Here is a 16,928-nt window from a genome sequence, read left to right on the forward strand (position 1 = left end):
CCTTTTAGACGGCATGAAATTTAGTTGTCGTTTGAACATGCCAACAGCATAAACTCCATTTCTTGCAGTTTACTGCACATCAGCGAGATGAGATGATGCTGTGGTGGCACACCATAGCTAACAGTCGCAATGTGCCACTTTAAGCTCTCGACAAAAGCCATTTCACATAAGCTTGCATTCTTTCATGTTGTAGTGCACTTTCAACACTTATGTTTCAAGTAGCCAGAGCCAAGTGTAGCCACTGCATAGAAGCCGGTACACTGAAAAACTCCATGCGCTATGACCTCGTATAGTGTGCTCATTCTTGTGTTGCTAGTCAATCGAAATCATCAACAGCCAGTTTGACAACATCATGATCAATTATTTGATTCAGTATTGACCCGTCAAACTGCACACCACGCAAAGTAGCACTCCATTTGTCTTCGAATACAGCCTTTATATGTCCCTGCCCTCCACACGTTTGGCAGAGTCAGTGAGTGTACTGAAACTTTCGACATACTACTGGTGATAAGTTGATTGATTGACTGATATGTGGTGTTTAACGTCCCAAAACCACCAGCATTTTCACCTCCATTACAGGTGATAAGTTGTGCTTACACATAGTGTGTACCTTTGTCTTGCAATTGTCGCTGTGTAGTGTTCGAAATGGATGTAAAACATCGTTCAACCATCATTCGGTAATTTTAAGCGCATATATCCTTAGTAGAAATGCACACGATTCACGCTGCAGAGACTTCATTTTTTTGGCAAACTCTCCCCCCCCCCCCCCCTCCCAAACGTGAAACGTTCATAGAGCTGCTCTTCAATTTGCTTTAGAAAGTATCATAATCAGTGATCTTTTGCTTGTGAATGTGGAACGGTAGAAACACTTGCAAAAATAGAACTTCTTGTATTTGTACAAACATTGACACTACGCTTTACACAACACTGTCCATTGAGGCCCACTTCACTTCAAGGACTTTGTGTCTTTCCTGTGACGTTTCAATCCATAGGGCCATTCAGCATGTCATTCAGCTTCACCAGTTCTTCGTAAATCTGTGCAAAAAACAATATAAGATTGAAGTACATGCTCCCCTTATAACAGGGTTTTGCGTGGCAATAGAAAATCTGATGATGCAATAATTTCAACACTCTTGATAATTCAGAGTTGTACTGTACGTTGTGGGGTCTCGAAATGGAGAGCGACCACACTCTTGGAGTGAACGGACACAGCAGATGCGGTCAGTACAAACCAAGCCCAGACAACTTACATTTATTTTATTACTTTGAGAAGGACGATATCGTCAGCCGAATTGTTATAAGATCGATCGTGATCAACACGCTAAGACATTCTTACACAATATTATACAACACTCAACAACATGACAAACAAGGGCCCCCGGCAGACAGCCCGCGGTGCCGTGCACCGGGGTCTCACTGAGAGAGACAACCGTATGCACCAAACGCCACCAGCCAAAAAGATACCCTCGAAATTCTCTCCTGCCGCCACCAAGGCTTGCTTCCAGCGGTCACCGCTGGTGCTACCAATCTATAATGATGATAGCGTTGATCAACACTCTCGAACACAATGCCACCTACCGTGTGATAGTTGCGACTCCTGAATGCGACTTCTGCGCGGGAGACACGTGCGCCACGAGGCGCACACAACTTTACAGAAGGTGTCGGCACCCCCACAAGGTAGATTGACGTTTGGCAAGATTTTGTTATGTGTGGTTTGAACTGCATTTTAACATTTTTTTGCAGTGGCATTGCCTCTCATATCTGCTACTTACCAGTTTTTGTCAGTTGGTGGTTTTTGTAAACTGATTAGGTGATTCCATGCCAACTGTCCCAGCTATTTTGGCGATCATCTCAAATCTGTTGGAGAAAAATCATGCTGATTTACGGCATTGAAAGCAGTGAATTGCTAGAATATTTTGGAGTGCAAAAAATTTTGGTCACGTAGGTGCCTTAACTTCCCAGAAAATCGTGTGGGTTCTGTTCGCAGAAAAAATTATTTTAGAAGTACCACTCCTTCCTATGCCAAATTTGTTCTGCATATTACGTATAGGCGCTTGTTTAAAGTTTTTGAAGCTCACCAATACAGGCACAATTTTTTTGTCACGCCTCCAAGAATTCAGCCAAGATGTGTTTGACTTTTTTCCATAAAAATATTTTTAGATACCCCAAGTTGCTAAACTTTACGAGAAACAAATCACTCATTTCACAAACTCGTCATTTTTGTCCACATTTAAATGCAATCCCTATACCTAAATCAAAAGCAAACAAACAATTCTTATCATATGGCAAGTTTTATCATTACAATTTTCGTTTTAGTGACGAAAATAATTTTTGAAGTTTCCCATTGATGGCTATCTTCCCATTTCGCTAACGACAGCTTCCACCTTGAAGTTCCATTGCCGTTAATGGGAAACTTCAAAAATTATTTCATTTAAAAAATGACAATTTTGTGAAATCAATGATTTTTTCGTTGTATAGTATAACAACTCTAGGGGTTTAAAAATAATTTTTAGGCAAAATATACTGTCTGTGGAGTAAGTGTTCATTGCTCAGATGCTTAAACAAATTGTAATATTGCAATATAAAAAAAATGCAAACATAACACATTTTGGCAAAATTTTTGGAGGTGTATGCGACAGAAAAATTATGTCTATATTACTAAGCTTCAAACACATTACACAAGCACCTTTACTTAATATGTAGAACAAATTTGGTATAAAAAGAAAGAGTGGTACTTTCAAAATAAATTTTTTTGTAAACTACATTCAGACGATTTTATGGGAAGTCAAGAAGGCATCTTTGTGAGCAAAATATTCTCTCCGAAATATTTTAGCAGTTCACTGTTTTCAATGCAGTAAATCAGCACGATGTTTTCGAATATATTTGAGATGGTCACCAAAATGGCTGGGACGTTTGGCGTGGAATGACCCAACTGCTTTCAAAAATGTGGTTATTAAGTTTGAACAAGGTTATAGTGGCAACAGCAATTAAAGGTGCTTCTGAAGTTGCTGGTGACATAGTGTGTATTAAGGAACTGAATATATTGCTACGTAGCTGACATATCAGTGGTCAGAAGACGACAACGAGGAAGTGATCTGTCGGTTGTGGGTGCTGTCCTCCATCTTAGCTATATGCATCAGTTTCAATATAGATTCTAAATAGACATGCCTCGTGTCATTTTTACGTAACATCTTTGTGGTGGACGTGCTGGGTACTTCCCTGTCTTCATCACGAAGCTCCGCAACGGCCACATCATCATAGGTCCAACCATGTCACAGGTTGAACAACCATTGTCTTCACCACCTGCCCCTTCCGTGACTTCTACGTATGTCGTTTTACCTCCTGCTCGTGATCCCCGTGTATTTTCCGGTCAGGATGGCGTTGACGTTGACAAATGGATCAACTGGTACGAATGGGTCAGCGCAAGCTATAGGTGGGACCCGACTCTTATGCTTGCCAATGTGCTTTTTTACCTCGATGGCTCACCGTGGGTGTGGTTCGAGATGCACGAAGCGGAGATTACAAGCTGAGACTCCTTTAAAGAGAAGATCCGCGACCTTTTTTGGCGACACCATTGGGCGGCAGATCGCAGCGCGGAATCAATTGGCGCCTCGTGCACAGACGTCGACGGAGTCGTACGTCGCGTACATTCACGACGTCATCACCCTATGGCGCCAGATTGACGAGCACATGAGTGAGTTTGAGAAAGTGGCCCATGTGCTGAAAGGCATAGCAGACGACGCCTTTAATCTTCTGGTATACAACAACGTTGCCACCGTTGACGCCATCAATAAAGATTGCCGGCGGTTTGAAGAAGCCAAGAGCCTCTGTGTTACTCAGCGATTCACTTGGCTGCCCAACACAGCCACAACCTCATCGTGTGAAGCCGCCCGCCAGTTCCCCACGTATGACAACGTCACGCGCATTGTTTGTCGGGAAATCGAAGCTGCCTGTCCAGCTCCTCTTTAGCCACCCGTTTTTGCAACGCTCGCCGCTGACCAACAACAGCTGTCAGTGGCGTTAATACAAGCTGTGGCGAGGTAGGAGTTTTCGAACCTTGGCCTTCCATCAGCATGTCCCTTGACTCGCCCTGAAGTCCCGTCTTACTCCCCAGGACACGCTCGTCGTTCACCTCCAACAATGCCGTAACCCTTTGGAATGGCGAACACCCGACGACCGGCCTATTTGTTTTTCCTGCCACCAGCCTGGGCACGTTTCTCACTATTGCCGCCGCCGTTGGTGAAACCAACCACGTCAGACCTTCTCTACCTCTGTGCACATGCACCTGACGACCTTTCGACGTTCAGTGGCCGCACCCTTCAATTTCTATTCGTCGTCATCGTACGAGCCTTCCACTGACGCCCCTTTGCCCGGTCGCCGCTACACTGACGCCCCTTCGTCCGGTCGCCGCAGCTCTCGCTCCCCATTGCCGCTACGTCGCCAATCCCGCTCTCCGCCACCTCGGCGCTTTTCCTTGCCGAGCTTCTCTGGACGACCGCAGCAAGAAAACTAGATATTGCAGCTTATAGAGGTGAAGCTGCAATACCAATGACGGCCGAAAATCCTCTACTGACGCTTCCCATGCACCACAGCCTGCTTGAAGTACATGTCGACCATGTTCCTGTGACCACCCTCATTGACACAAGTGCGCACCTGTCTATTATGAGCGCTTCTCTATGCCGCCGCTTGCAAAAGATTATGACGCCGTCTACGACGCAGGCAATATGTGTTGCCGAGGCCGTACTGTACCAGTACTCGGAATGTGCACTGCTCGTGTCAGCATTGCCGGTCGTCACGCCGTGGTCCTTTTTCCCTTGCTAGCCTGCTGTCCTTATGACCTCATACTTGGCCTTGATTTCTTTTCGGCACACTCGGTCTTAATTGATTGTTCGTCTGGTACCCTCAGCCTCTATCTTCCAATCTTTGTCGACTACTCTGCAAAGCCCACCAGCCGCTTGAGCCCAACCACTTTCGTTCGCCTGCCACCTCGAGCCGTCTAGTACGAGCCTTTGTCATCGGCCCCTCGCGTTCCTGACGGTGATTATATCATCACGCGGATTACTGATGTTCGACTGACGCGCAGTGTTACTGTGCCCCATACCATTGCAACCATAGCGGGTAACTGTGTGTTCCTTCCGTTCCCTAACTTTGGTTCCACCCCTCAAGTGTTGCCCTGCCAGGTGTCTCTAGCCCAGCTAACTGCCATAACAGAGGACGTTGTCAGTGTTGTCGCTGTATCTGCTCCTGATCGAAGCGAAGTCTCACGGTCACCCAGCACAGAGGATGTTATTTTTCGAAACATTATTGGATTGGAGCTTTGGCTTCACCAGGCCGACGCTCTCTGCCAGGTTTTGGCCTCATACAGTGACATTTTCGACACCGACGATCGTCCCTTGGGCCAGACTAAAATTGTCACTCACCGAATCAACTCTAGTGACTCTGCGCCTATTCACCGTCAGCCGTACCGCGTGTCAGCATCCGAGCGAGAAGTGATTCAGAAAGAAGTGACCAAAATGCTTACGAAAAACGTTATCGAACCATTATCGAGCCTTTAGGCATCTCCCGTGGTATTAGTAAAAAAGAAAGACGGCTCATGGCGTTTTTGCGTTGCTGGTGACATAGTGCGTAGTAACGAACTGAAATTGCTACGTAGCTGACATATCAGTGGTCAGAAGACAACAACTAGGAAGTGGTCTGTCGGTTGTGTGTGCTGTCCTCCATCTTAGTCGATGCTATACGCATCAGTTTCAATATAGATTCTAAAAGACACGCCTCGTGTCATTTTTACGTAACAATATAAATCAGTTAAGAAAAGTAACACAGATAGTGTCAGTATTTGTGTCCCAACTTTAATGTTTCTCTATTCGGATGCAACTTTGGTAAAAGTCTACACAGCATTACCTTTTACCTTTTCTAAAACTGATGTACACTGACTTCGAACATCGAAACAGGGAGGACTATTTATTTAGTCAGGCAATTGGCTGCCGGCTGCGTGGACACTCCGAACCCTCTTTGAACTTTTTTAAGTTTTACCCAACTATAGTGTAAAATATGTCCAAACAATTTCAATTAAAGGTTCCATAATAGTAATTGAACGAATAAATGGTGACTAACTGGCTTTTTAATGACTTATTACCACACCAGATTTTGGGATAACTGTCATCGTTCGAATTTGCATGTGTAAAGTTTGAGCAAAATTCATTAAAACCTTGTTAGATGGATAATCGAAACACTGCAAGACAATCGGTTCCTGTCAACATGCTTAAACCATTGTGATGTGTTGCTTTTAGAATGCAATATTTGCTTGAATACATAACCAATTTTCAAAGCTGCCTAGCTGACGGAAGCCAAGTGAGAAAATCCATGCATGGCACTTCCTATTATTCTTACGTTGGCATGTCTGCAGGATTTTATAAGCCACTTTTTAAAAAAGAGCCATGGCTTTCGAGATGGATGCGTTGTATGAACTTACTGGTTCCATCGTAGGTCGCTGCCGCCTTTCAAGCCTGACGCATGAATCACCTAATTCGTAGACCTTTCGTGCCATCTCCTGATCCCACACACCGGCCGAGGTGTCCAGTACCGGTGTGATGTCGTTGGGATACGTGTCCTTCAAGTAGGATAGCTGCAAATGGTTAACATGTCGTTTACCATCCCTTGTAGTAGTAAACAACACAATACATTGCAGCAGTGGCATAGCCATGTTGTGCTCTTCTCTGGACTTTACCAATATCCCCAATGCTAACCGAGATGCCGCCAGTCGAAGACGTTGATGGTGACATCAGGAAAATGTATTCATATGCTAGCAAGTACACGAGCTTCCAGCTGTTCTACGTCGCCGTGCAAGGAAGAGACTCCCGAGAGGAGGAGAGAAGAGGCAATTAACTGAGCATAGTGAAAGAAAGAACGGAAGAAGTGGGTGCTGCATTTTGAACACGAAACGCGTGTAACTCCACCATTTTGACACCATTTCACAAAATTCCCACCATTATGTGTTCATTGTAGATTCTTGGACAACTAAAACGCTACAGCTAAATATTATGTGTGTGTGAATATATTCATGTTTGGAGTTCAAATTAATAATACATAATTTAATAATTCAATTTAACTACCAAATAGCTAATATTAGAAGTTTCTAATTATTTGATGGGACAATTATTTAAAAGGTGACAAAGGCCAATGGTGCAACTTTGTTAGGGTGAAGTGGCTAAAACTAACGTCATTAGAGTAGGCATTTTGTTAAAACTTTCACCAATCTCCGTGTTCAAAAGCGATGGCATATTTATTTTGAATATTTCGTAGTTTCCGCACGTCATGGCTCTAGCAAACAAAGTCGGGGAACAGTCTATAAGACTGTCGAACTGCAAGCGTAAAAAATAACCAGCACGGTGAGCACACGTTTTGTATTCAAGATGCTCAAAAATAATTCACTGAGCCTCTGACCCCAAGACAACAATGATCCTTTGAAATGCTGAAAATAGGAGAGCATGGAACTGGACTTTATCCAAGCATTGCTCAAATTGTTTTGCAGTATATACTTTTCCGTCCCTACTAGTGAGGTATTGAGCGAGCACATGTTTTCAACAGCAGGAAACACTGTAATATCACAGAGCCTCAAGCGAGGTCGTGTGGAACAGCTTGTGTTTCTGCATGACAATGGGTAATCTGTAAGTAGCAGTCCCTCACTGCATCACACTCAAACCTCAATATAACGTGCCCAGATATAACGAAAAATCAGTTATAATGAAGCAAATAAAAAGCAGTCTTGCAGTAGATATAGGGTCAAGAATAAACCTTTATAACAAATTTTCTGTTATAGGAAACTTGTTCTCGTGTAAGATGCAAATTTCTTATAATGAGGTTTGTGCATATGTGCTCGAGAACATCAGCAGATTTCACTTCTTTGTTCTTTCTTTAGATTTCGAATAAAATTTTGTGCATTTGATTTCACATACAATTATTTTGGCCACTATTTAGCACAGTTTGATTCAATTCAAGGTGCGATTTAACTATTCACACGCCCCCTACTAAACATCAACGTCAGAGTGGTTTAGGGGTGCACTAAAGGGGAACTCTACTCACAATGTCTCCTCTTGCATTCGTATATGGGGGCAGACCCGTCAGCACCTCCATGATCACCACGCCAAAACTGAAAGTGTCCATCTTGGGGGAGATTGTGCCAGTGAATGCTTCCGGTGACATGTAGACAGATGTTCCTACTACAATCTCTGTTCTTGTTGTACTGTCCCCCGACATCTGCCTTGTGAGTCCAAAGTCCCCCAGCTTGGCAGTATAGTTTCTGTCTAGAAGTATGTTGGCACTGAAAAGAAAAAAAAAGACGCAATTTCAATTGTAACAGAGAATTTTTTGCCTAATTTGTGCGCACACGTAGAATGTATTTGAATGGTTCAATAATGAATTCACAACTGTTTGTACTGATTAGCTGTTGGTTGCAAAACTGCCCTTACCCTCAAACAATCCGAGTTCAAAGATGAGAGAGTGGTTTTCTTTTCGTTCTTCTTGGCATTTGTTTTATTATAAAACGTGTGGGCACCGTCAGGACTAAGTGCAGAGCCTGTCAGGATTTCATGCTTTTCAGCGACATGCTAGTACCTTTGCTTGTGCATTCGAAAATCCACGAAAGCAGAATGCAGTCAGTCGACCACACACAATAGTCAAGCGAGACAAGGCTGAACAAGCATGTGACAGCACAGCATAGCAAGGTAGGGGACAATCCACAACTGACATCCCTCAAATTCGACCTATTGATAGCTTATTTCCTATTGACGTCCCTTGAACAGACTGATGGCATCACAAACTGTGGCAAAAAGAGAGGAAATGGCAGGAAAGAATTATTGAACTTGTGCTTTGTGTATTCGTTGGTTATATAGGGGCCCTTTAATTTTTACATTTGCAGTGAAAATTCTCCACGCACGTGTGATAATATGAAGACCGATCCACTAAAGACTGTGAGACAGCTCCCATCTTTCAGAAGTAATAAGAATGTGTTTAGTGGTCATGTTACTACTGCATCAATAATAACAATAACTAGTAATTCTTTGTGATGGTAGCACAGTAGCACTAAATCATCAGCTTTCGCTATGCACTGGTTGTCCAACCAATTTAGTATTTGGAGCAATTTTTGTAGTAAGAAAATAACATTTGGAACAGCAATAATTGTGCTTTAGAGCAGTTTTGAAGCAGGAATGATAGCAATTTCGAACAGTATTGGAGCATAAAAATTGAGCTTGGAGCAGAAAAATTGAGATTATTTACAGCAGTAAGTGTTCGACTGTTTCCTGCAGATGATTATCCCTGTGAGCACAAAAAATGCTGCTCCAATAGACACAGAGAGAGAGCACCAAGAGTTGGAGAACAGCATTTGACGCAGAAAATGCCACGACTTGACTTCACCGCAATATTCGAAAAGTGCATTTTGGAGAGGCATTAGCGACCAAGGTGAACATGACAGATACGGTTTCTCTGTGCGACAACACTTCTTATGTTTGATGAACATGTTATTTATGACGCAGTGCTTGAAATGTGAATAAAAGACAGGGAAATGAGATGGAGGAGTTCTACTTTCTGTCTTATCTATATGTTTCAAACATTCCACCAGAAATAACCTGTGAAGCCATCTTTGGCACCAACTTGCCGCAAACAGGTTCTTCTAGACAGTATAGTGTGCTCTATTGATATATTCGTGAAACGCGGGACAAGGAGGCATTCCGCAATAGAAAAAAGCTCTAGAGGTTTTTTAGGCCATGGCCAACAACATTTTGGGCGAAGAACGCGCAGATGCTGTGTGAGAGGCCAAAACTGTGAACTTTGGCACAGTTGGTGCAACTTATATTGGACTTGACACAGTGAGACATAGAGATGTTGGACTCTAGTAGAATGGCAGAAATGGCACAGTTTGACCACCAGTAACTAGGTATGCATTTTACGTCGGAGCCATCCCAAAGAAGTCGGTTATGAATGAGTTCAATATAATCATAACACAGCCAACACAGAAACTGTTGCTAAAACCAACCAGCTATGACCGTTTTGGAATGCTACAGACCTTGTACTCCAGGACTCACTGTGGCAAGTATAAACTTTAAATGGACCTGGAGAGCTGGCAAAAATGTAATATGAGTAACAAAATATCACACCTAACTGGCAAAAAAACCTCCAAATAATTTTTTTTTCAAATCTGGGTCATATGTTTTCAAAGCAACTTGATTTTACAATCATAATAAATACATTTGTGTCATTACATGTCCCTAATATTGTCCCCCTTATGCCTTGTATAGGTCTTTAAGGGTTAATAAATTATGATGATCTAAAAGCAAACAATGCAAGACTCTGGGAGGACTTCCAACACTTGATGCCACCTACACTGCCACATTCTCGTTTTTACTTTGGTGCAACCCACTAAGCACGATCGCAGCGAAAGGTCGCCCACTCAGGTACACACGGCAGATACAGGAAGGAAGATGGCACCTAGTCACCTTGGAAGCAAGCACAGAGTTTTCGTGCTAAAGTGCCCCTTTGCACCTTGTGTCAAACTCTCACTACCATAGTGATTCTCATTGTATCGGCACAGCTGTACCCTAGTGTTTCCAAATTTCTATGCATAGCCAGCTCAATGAAATTCGGTTGAACACATGTATTTTGAATAATAATTTGCTCACCTTTTCACATCCCTGTGTATAAGACAGGGTGTGCAAGTGTGCAGGAAATTGATGGCAGCAGCGACTTCTTTCAGTATGGTCACACGCCTTTTCCAGTACATTGGATTATCCTGCAAGTGATAAAAGTGAGCTGTTTTGCCAAAATGATGCCACCATGAACAAACGGCATACTTTTCTCGCAAGGCACGACTGCAGGCACCCCATCTCCATAAATTCATAAACCAAGCAACTGGCCGCCCCGTCTAGGGAAATTCCAATGAGAGGCAGCAAATTTCGATGGGAATACCTGGATGAAAAATAAGAACACTGCCATTGCAAGTTGAAGATGGACCAATAGAGTTTCCTATAAACCCACTAGAGGGAACTTTGGTGACAGAGTTTATGGGAGCTGCAATGCATGGAGCTTCAGCGAACATGGGAATTATGGGTAGTACACGGATTTGTCTAATCTTGGTACTTCTGGCTCCATATGTGTTCATGTGGCTTGGAGCTGTTCTAACACGAAACAAAAATCAGCAAATGTTCAGCGATTGTGCTTCACCACCTAAATATTTTAGGCTTGCAATTTGAAATCAGGTCACAAAGTTCAAAAGGGCCCATTCTTTCCTTCAGAACAAAAGCGAACACAGCAGTAAACAAAGCCACAAGTGCAATTCATCATAAGTACGAAGGCTAGGCAAATCTGTGTACTGCCCATCATTCCCATGGCCGCTGAACGATCGCAGCATTAGAGTCCCATCTAGTTAATATAAGGAAACTCTATGATTCGACCAGAGCATCTCTCACCTTCGTAGCAGTCTTACTTCAGTGAGAAACTGCTCCGGAAGAGAATCCTTCATGCGCTTCACAGCCACAGCAGTACCGTCCGGGAATGTGCCTTTGTACACGACTCCAAAGGCTCCCTCGCCTATTTTAAAGCCACCAAGGGACAATGGCCTGTCACAGAAGTTGCCAGTTGCTCGTGCCAGGTCGTCGTACCAGAACCGTGGCGTTTCGTTGATTACGCTGTCCAAAACCTCATCTGAAATATCAGACACAGTGTGACTGTCTATTATGTGACGGCGTGCGGTTAAGGGGGCAAGTTGAGGTGGGTCATCACATCCTGTAGGAAACATCGACTATGAAACACGCATCAAAGATCAAGGTAAATTCAGAGTTTGTACAATCAAAACCACCACATGATCATGGAGTACGTCATAGGAGACCCAAAATTAATGTTGACCACCCAAGGTTGTCGGATGTGCAGCCACATCTGAATACATGGTCGTATTTGCATTCCATGCACCTTCATCGAAATGCGACTGCCGTGGCCTGGAATTCAATCCATGTGCTCAACACTTCAGCCATTTAGCCACCTAGGCATGTAGCGAGCGCGCTGATTGGGAATCTTGCTTGAGTGAAATGACATCATAACGAAAATGAACTGAAACTACAAAAGTTGGAACAAGGAAAGAATTTGAACTTTAAGGGCTCATTTTCTTCGTCAGACACAATATTAATAAAAAATAACACATGACGATGTCAAGGAATGTGCAGGAGATGTTATTTCTACTAATTATATTATCAATGTAAAGAAAGCGCACTTGTCATTGGCAGGGAACGAACCTGCATCCTTCGAATTCAAAAGTTCCAAGATCAGTCCTTGCCAGTGACAAGTTCACTCTTCATCCACTTTACTCGCTTCACTTTTATATTAAAATTAGCATAAATAACATACTCTGTACTTTTCTTGGCATGATTGTCTGTTTGTTCTGATTAATAAGTTAGAAGACTGATTTCATATTCATAGCCTTTTTGAAGGTTAAAATACAAATGGGAAGTCTGGTAGCCAAAAATTCACCAACGTAGTAGATAGAGGTGCTTTGGTTAGCTTAGATGTTGGATTTGTTCTTCATGTTTGCCTGACGCTGGCTTATGATACTTGTGCAAATCGTAAAGGTGTGCTTGCCTATAAATATTTAAAAAAAAAGGAAAAGTATGCATGTATTGGTTGACAAGCTTGGTGCTTACAGAACTACGAAACGTAAACATGAGCGGTCCGTTTAGTAGCATCACCTGTCGATGCAAGGCTCAACCAGACAAACACATTCTATCGTTGCAGTGACCAAGAGCGTACTCTACTTTACTGCTTGTATAAACTTTCGGGAGCAGCGTAGCTTTGAGCACTCGTAGGCTGTATTCTCAAGAAGAGCTAACACATACACTTTGGATCACACCGCAGAAGCCTTTTTTTTTTAGTGTGGGTCCCACTAAACATTTGGCATTTATCTAACATTCATGTATATCACCATCTTCTTGCTTAGTTAGACCCTTCAAACTGTTCAATCAATATGCCACGATTGACCAACATAGCAGATGACTTGGACTTTCTTTCCTTCCTTTCTGCGATTAAGCAAAATAACAAATTACTTTGAAACAGCACGGGAAGCTTAGCTACTGGAATTTGAGCTCGTATGCTTCATCACAGCTTTTATTTTTTGCATTTACTAGCATTTTATTCTTGTACTTTCTACATTGTGTGTGAATATTTATGTATATGTATTACAAGAACATATTTGCACACACTTTAATTCGTATTGAACTTGCTTTATATCAGTGTAAATGTGTTTAGGAACATCAGGTGACGTGTTAACTTACCGTGGTAATTTTCGGACGGCGGGGCGGGTGGTGGTCCCAAGTCACTCAGCTCGTCTAGATTATCATCATCGTTGCGTGGTGCCTCTGTAAATTTGCGAGGTGAACTATTGCTGAAATTTGCTTCAAACACATTCCGAAGCTGTTAAGCAGCGGTGCAGCTTAAGTTGTCGTTCTGCCTTTTCGCGTGACCAGAAAATTAAGCTGTACCTAGCACTGGCGACGCAATAACTTGGCCGGCGTATGTTCTATTTGTCATTTTAGGATAGACTATAAATAAATACGGTTTTCTATTGACAACATACTTTCAAGAAGTGAAGATAGTTGTACATTTTTCTTATCGCCTGGTAATTTGGTGGATAATTAGGCCTGTGGCCAGCACACCTATTGAGGTTGACATGATGGATGTGCAATGTAGACATTTATAGATATATCTGTGCCTTATGAATTAAGACAGCCACCGGGGCAGGTACAGCGAGCACCTTTCTAATTAGTATAATTAAGACCTTGCTAATAATGAACTTATCAAGGGATGATTGCGTAGATGTTCGCAAATCTACCCTTGCCAAGTCCACTATTAGCAATTAGATACATGCGAAAGTAATTGATTGTGGCTGACATAAATATTAGCAAGGCTAATACTCTATGTCGGCCACAAGCTCGGCTGTTCGTCCAACCTTGCACCACGAGTTCAAGCTGCCCACATAATAAATTTTTTTCTTATACTTACGTTGTAGCACGTCGTTTTCAATAATCGAAGCTGCTCTGTGGAGTTCTGCCTGCTTTAGCAAGGCGATTAAGTCGGATATCTTGGGTCGATTGCGCCCCGTGGTGCTCCATGTCTTCAGTATTTCGTCGCTGCGGCTTCCTCTCGTGTAGTTTTCGAGAACCCTAAGCGAGCTCGAGGTTAGGACACTGTTAAGAACTTGACAAACCTATTTCGTTACCTTGCGTGATCAGGGTTGAAGAGCGGTCTGTCGGAGTAATCTGGGTGAGTAATTCGGTGCAACACCTCCCTCCAGCCATTTCCGGCATCTAAAACAGTCGTCAAGCGCAAGCGAGCTTGATCGGGCAAGAAACGTAATTCAGTGTCCGCGTTCACTTCGCGGTTCGAATCGCTGAACCGGTTGGCAACTTCTTGAAGCAACATTCCTTCTTGTTATGCCACTTGTTGATACTTTCGGTTCGGTGAAACCTCTACGCGCGCACTTATTCATGGACTCTGCAACGAAGTTTTCAGCTTGTACCTTTGCGCTTTCACCATAGTGAGAATGCTACGCTCAATAATTTGACGGGTCGCATGCCGACGCTTTGCATTCGTTTTAGGCGATCAGCATTTTCTCTGCGATCGCCGACAAGCGACAAGCGGGGTATGCGGGAAAATTAGCCGGTCGGAAGTTGACGTCACGTGACAACTATGAAAGCGGAGAATCCAAGGAGTGAGACCAGCAGCTCGAAGTTTCTCATGTCTGCAGCGGCTGAAGTCTCGGTCTCGCTACAATTTACACTGTTTTCTTTGTGTAGATTAGTGACATATGTAATTAGAGATTGTTACTATGGCGCCCAACAACGCATCAGCATGAAAAAGAGATGTGAAAAGTGGTACTCCGCATAGTTTTTCCTAATCTTAGGATGAAACAGGGAGCCTTTGAGATTTTCGGCTTATATTCACAACGCATAGGCTCCTCTCCAAGCGCGAAAGTTTCGTTAAGCTTTTTATGACTTAGGCAACAAGTTTGTTGAGGAAATGCAAGAGGTCTGTCCTAAATATTCAGCCAACGCAACTAGCATGATGTTGGTCAGAAAGCGCGGGAACTTCGAAGGGGCATACTTCACCTATCTCTCGTGCTTGCCTGCATTCACGGGAGAAACTACGAGTAATCCTTCAGCATTCTGTAAATATAGCTCTTTAATAAAAATGTCGACCCTCTTTACACCTTATAAATGTACGGTAACGTCAGTGAGTACAAAGGCGGGGAGGGGGGGGGGGTGTCACTATTCTGAGAAATGTTTTTACATTTTACGAGTGCATGCATAACACTCTTCACAAACGCAGTCACGAACATACATAAAGTATAATTGGACCCCTCCCGCCTCACTAGAAAATTCCTGGCTAAGCTTTTGGCAACCGGAACTTTTTTTTTTTTTTCTGGAGGGGGAGAACAGAGGGTTGACGAAAAATAAATACTACCTTGTACCTGTACGTGTTGCCTTTTGCTTCATTAGTCGTCACGTGTGTTTATACATCCATGGTGCAGATGAATGAGGCGCAAAAAACATATCGTGAAACAGGGAGAGCAGAATAGAAGAAAGAACAGCGCCCGTGTGCGACTTTGTTCCTTTGTTTTAATTTTCACTTCGGTCCCTAATGTTATCGATTGACGCGTATGATACATGCGTGAAACAAGTACTCTGGTTAGCTAACTTTTACATGCATATCTTGCCTCTTTTTGTCGACAGATATGTCGAGCATGGTTTAGAAATGTTTAGCGTAGACAAGTTAAAGTGTGCATTGCCAATAATTTTCTACCAGGTATCATCGCTTCTTTGAAGCCACCCGCTTTTCATGCTTGACTCGACCTGGGGCGTTTCTTGTGGTTTCTGATTGAAGAAAAAGTTTTATTCAGACAAAGGTGATTTTACTCGCTGTCTTCTGCGGTCCGCGGTGGTAACGGGGGTCATGTTTTTCGCTTTTGGTTTGTCGACGATCTTAGCTCTGAGCAAAAGCACTGCTCAAAGCACACGGCACGAATTCAGTACACCTCTTCTTGTAGATGCTAGCCCATACTCTGAAACAAAGTCTCACACTGCTGTCGTGATTGGCACGTCGGGCATGTGTATTAATGCGTGCACTGTCATGACAAACAATATAGAGGAAGCTGAGAAGGTAGCCATAGCCATGGCTATCACCTCTAACGAACACACCTTCATACTGAGCGATTCGCAAGTAGCTATCAGAAATTTCATGTAAGGACGGATTTCACAACAAGCCCTCAGAATCCTTGTTAACAACCAAGAACTTCAAAAAGTAGATGAACCCTAATACCTAATATGGTTTCCGGCGCACACGGAGACTGATGCTTGCAATCCGAACGAAATGGCTCATGAGTTTTCGCGAGAATTAACTCACCGCGCAACCCAACCATAGCGCCCGGTGATCATCCCTGGTGCCGCCGACGTACCACACAAAGACCGATTCACGTGCTACACTGAATACACACATCACTACAGAGAAGCAAGGCGCGTCTTTCCCGCACCTCACCCGAGTCTAGACGGGCATCAAGCATCTGAATATCGACAGCTACGAACTCCTACCCAAATCCTGTGCACCTCCACAGGAACTAGCCACACTTATACCCGGACAATAAACGCAAACTATGCATACCAGAAAGGGCTTCTTATAAACATATATAGTGGGGATGTCCCAAGATCTCAACATGTTCTCGTGAAGCCGCGGTAGCGGTGGTGGCTATAGTGCTGCTCAGCTCGGACGTCCAAGACCGAAATGGGCTATCCATGCAGGCTGCAGGGAGGCTGTACAGAGACAATGTCCCCTGGTACCGCCCTGTGGTGTCTAGCCCGGACCGCAAACATGCCGCATCATGAATAAAGTTTCTT

The 16,928-nt window shown here is 43.4% G+C and overlaps 1 protein-coding gene across 1 annotated transcript; it reads right to left on the reverse strand.

Annotated features, from left to right (window-relative positions):
- Positions 1 to 869: 869 nt before the first annotated feature.
- Positions 870 to 14,694, reverse strand: LOC119174651 (interleukin-1 receptor-associated kinase 4). Its single transcript, XM_037425642.2, has 9 exons — positions 14,258 to 14,694; positions 14,041 to 14,201; positions 13,314 to 13,397; positions 11,463 to 11,697; positions 10,848 to 10,962; positions 10,677 to 10,786; positions 8,083 to 8,320; positions 6,473 to 6,625; positions 870 to 1,035 (listed from the first exon to the last, which is right to left on the reverse strand). The coding sequence occupies exons 1-9, from the start codon at positions 14,458 to 14,460 to the stop codon at positions 982 to 984; spliced, it is 1,353 nt and encodes a 450-aa protein (XP_037281539.2). The 5' UTR covers positions 14,461 to 14,694; the 3' UTR covers positions 870 to 981.
- Between the last annotated feature and the right edge of the window lie 2,234 nt (positions 14,695 to 16,928).

Source organism: Rhipicephalus microplus, chromosome 5 (assembly GCF_043290135.1).
Source record: "Rhipicephalus microplus isolate Deutch F79 chromosome 5, USDA_Rmic, whole genome shotgun sequence".
NCBI lineage: Eukaryota > Metazoa > Arthropoda > Arachnida > Ixodida > Ixodidae > Rhipicephalus > Rhipicephalus microplus.

Bases quoted from the DNA above. Each gene is read 5' to 3' on its own strand.
- LOC119174651 (XM_037425642.2), bottom strand. From the start codon at position 14,460: ATGTTGCTTCAAGAAGTTGCCAACCGGTTCAGCGATTCGAACCGCGAA. The intron at 10,963-11,462 runs GTGAGAGATGCT...TTTTTCATCCAG, and splicing joins GAAGTAAGACTGCTACGAAG to GTATTCCCATCGAAATTTGC. The intron at 10,787-10,847 runs GTATGCCGTTTG...TATCACTTGCAG, and splicing joins AGTCGTGCCTTGCGAGAAAA to GATAATCCAATGTACTGGAA.